This window comes from Carlito syrichta, unplaced genomic scaffold, assembly GCF_000164805.1.
Source record: "Carlito syrichta isolate Samal-C Ts95f unplaced genomic scaffold, Tarsius_syrichta-2.0.1 Scaffold117137, whole genome shotgun sequence".
NCBI classification, from domain to species: domain Eukaryota; kingdom Metazoa; phylum Chordata; class Mammalia; order Primates; family Tarsiidae; genus Carlito; species Carlito syrichta.
In genome coordinates this window covers 14515-16446 of record NW_007061233.1, presented here as the reverse complement: position 1 = coordinate 16446, position 1932 = coordinate 14515, and the positions used below count along the sequence as shown (strand labels likewise).

General features: G+C 39.6%; 1 protein-coding gene across 1 annotated transcript; it reads right to left on the bottom strand.

Annotated features, from left to right (window-relative positions):
- Positions 1 to 1383: 1383 nt before the first annotated feature.
- Positions 1384 to 1779, bottom strand: LOC103277023 (40S ribosomal protein S26-like). Its single transcript, XM_008074463.1, has one exon. The coding sequence runs from the start codon at positions 1777 to 1779 to the stop codon at positions 1384 to 1386; it is 396 nt and encodes a 131-aa protein (XP_008072654.1).
- Between the last annotated feature and the right edge of the window lie 153 nt (positions 1780 to 1932).

Here is a 1932-nt window from a genome sequence, read left to right as displayed (position 1 = left end):
CATTACTGCCAAATGCTTTCTTATAGCATTATAATTGTTCAATGTCCACTTATGAGTGAGAACATATGATAAATCATTGAGTATGATTGACTCCAAATCCATCCAAGTTGCCACGAAGTAAATATATTTGTCCTTCTTTATGGCTGCATAATATTCCATTGTGTATATGTACCACATTTTCTTTATCCAGTCCAGCTTTGATGGGCAACATGGTTGGTTCCACGTTTTTGCTCTTGTGGATAGAGTTGCAACAAACATACATGTGCAGGTATCTTTTTTGTAGAATGATTTGAGTTCCTCCAGGTATATTCCCAGTAGGAGAAGGTCAATTTCTAGTTCTTTCAGAAATTGCCACACTGTCTTCCAAAGAGGTTGCTCTAGTTTGCATTGCCACCAGCAGTGTAGAAGCCTTCCTTTTTCTCCACATCCTCGGCAGCTTCTGTTGTTACTTGTCTTATTAATGATGGCCATTCTTACTTGGGTTATGTGGTATCTCAATGTGGTTTTGATTTGCATTTCTTTGATGATTAGTGAGGCTGAGCACTTTTTCATTGTCTATTGGCTGCCCGTATATCTTCTTCTGAGAAGTGTCTATTCATGTCTTTTGCCCACTTATTTTATTTTTTATTTTTCAACACAAAATATATTATCAAAACCCCCAAGCTACAGGTTTAGCTTTATGAAAAACATATAACCCAGTTGGCAAAGTTAGTCTTTAACAATCCATTCCCAAACATATTTTTCAGATAAACATATACATCCATAGTTAACTTTCTTTTTCTAAATTCTAACCATTGTCAGACAAAATAAGACATAGCCTTCTCCATGCTTTGTAGAACTTTTTTTCCTTCCTCTTATGGGATTCCTTCAAGTTTCTAGAAATACCTCTATGTCTTGGACATTTCTACTCCAGAGAAATGTACCTCAGAAGTATGTACATTGGCTAACTGGCCTATCAGCAGACAAGTTCCAAGGCCGAAGTTGAGGGTGTGAATACAAATCCTGGAATACTTTGAAGCTATCCAAGCCATGCATTTCCCATTCAAGTCCCCCACCAGGGTCTGAACACTGTAGTCTAAGTCACTTTGCAGTAAGCTCCTCACTCAGATGTTGTTTTTCCTTGTTCTTCTCTCCAAGAATCTCCACTCATGTTTAAGATGCCAACTTTAACTTGGCTGGCTTGAATTAACCCAATATTTACAGCTATGCAAACTGTGGAGGTTAAGAACATAAATATAAAAAAGTTAAGGCTTAATTTAAATGAATAAGTTCTTCTCCACGCTAAATCACTATATGGCACCTCACACTTGAAGTAACATCCACAAATCCCCCACTCTATCTGGCAGATATACTCAACATGCTATATTAAGTATAATTTGCATTTTATTTTTTTCCAGATAGTTGTTCTTCAGTCCTTAAGGACTCAGCTTCATATATGGGCTTTGTTGGAGGTCGTGGGGTGGCACCCACAGGTCTAAATTGGAGTGGGAGGGTCCGGTCTTTGTGGGCTTCACAAGACCGATTCCTCACTACCTTGCTGTGAATGGCACAACTCACGCAGTGATGCAGTTTCACATACAGCTTGGGAAGCACATAGGCGTCAAAGACACTTGCTTCAGAAATGTCCTTGACAGCTGTGACCTCCACTATGTTTTGAATGATGAACTTCTTAATAGCCTTATCCTTGGACACGCATGGGGCGCAGTTCATGTAGCGAATGGGCTGCACGTGACTGTGGCCCTTTTTGGCACGACCGTTGTTCCTTCTTTTTTTTGTCATCTTGGAAGTGGGACCCCTTTTGCCCACTTTTTAAAGGGGCTGTTTTTTTCCTTTCAGCGCCTTTGAGTTCCTTGTAGATCCTAGATGTTAGGTCTTTGTCAGATATACAGTTGGCAAATATTTTTTCCCATTCTGTGAGCTGTCTCCCTACTC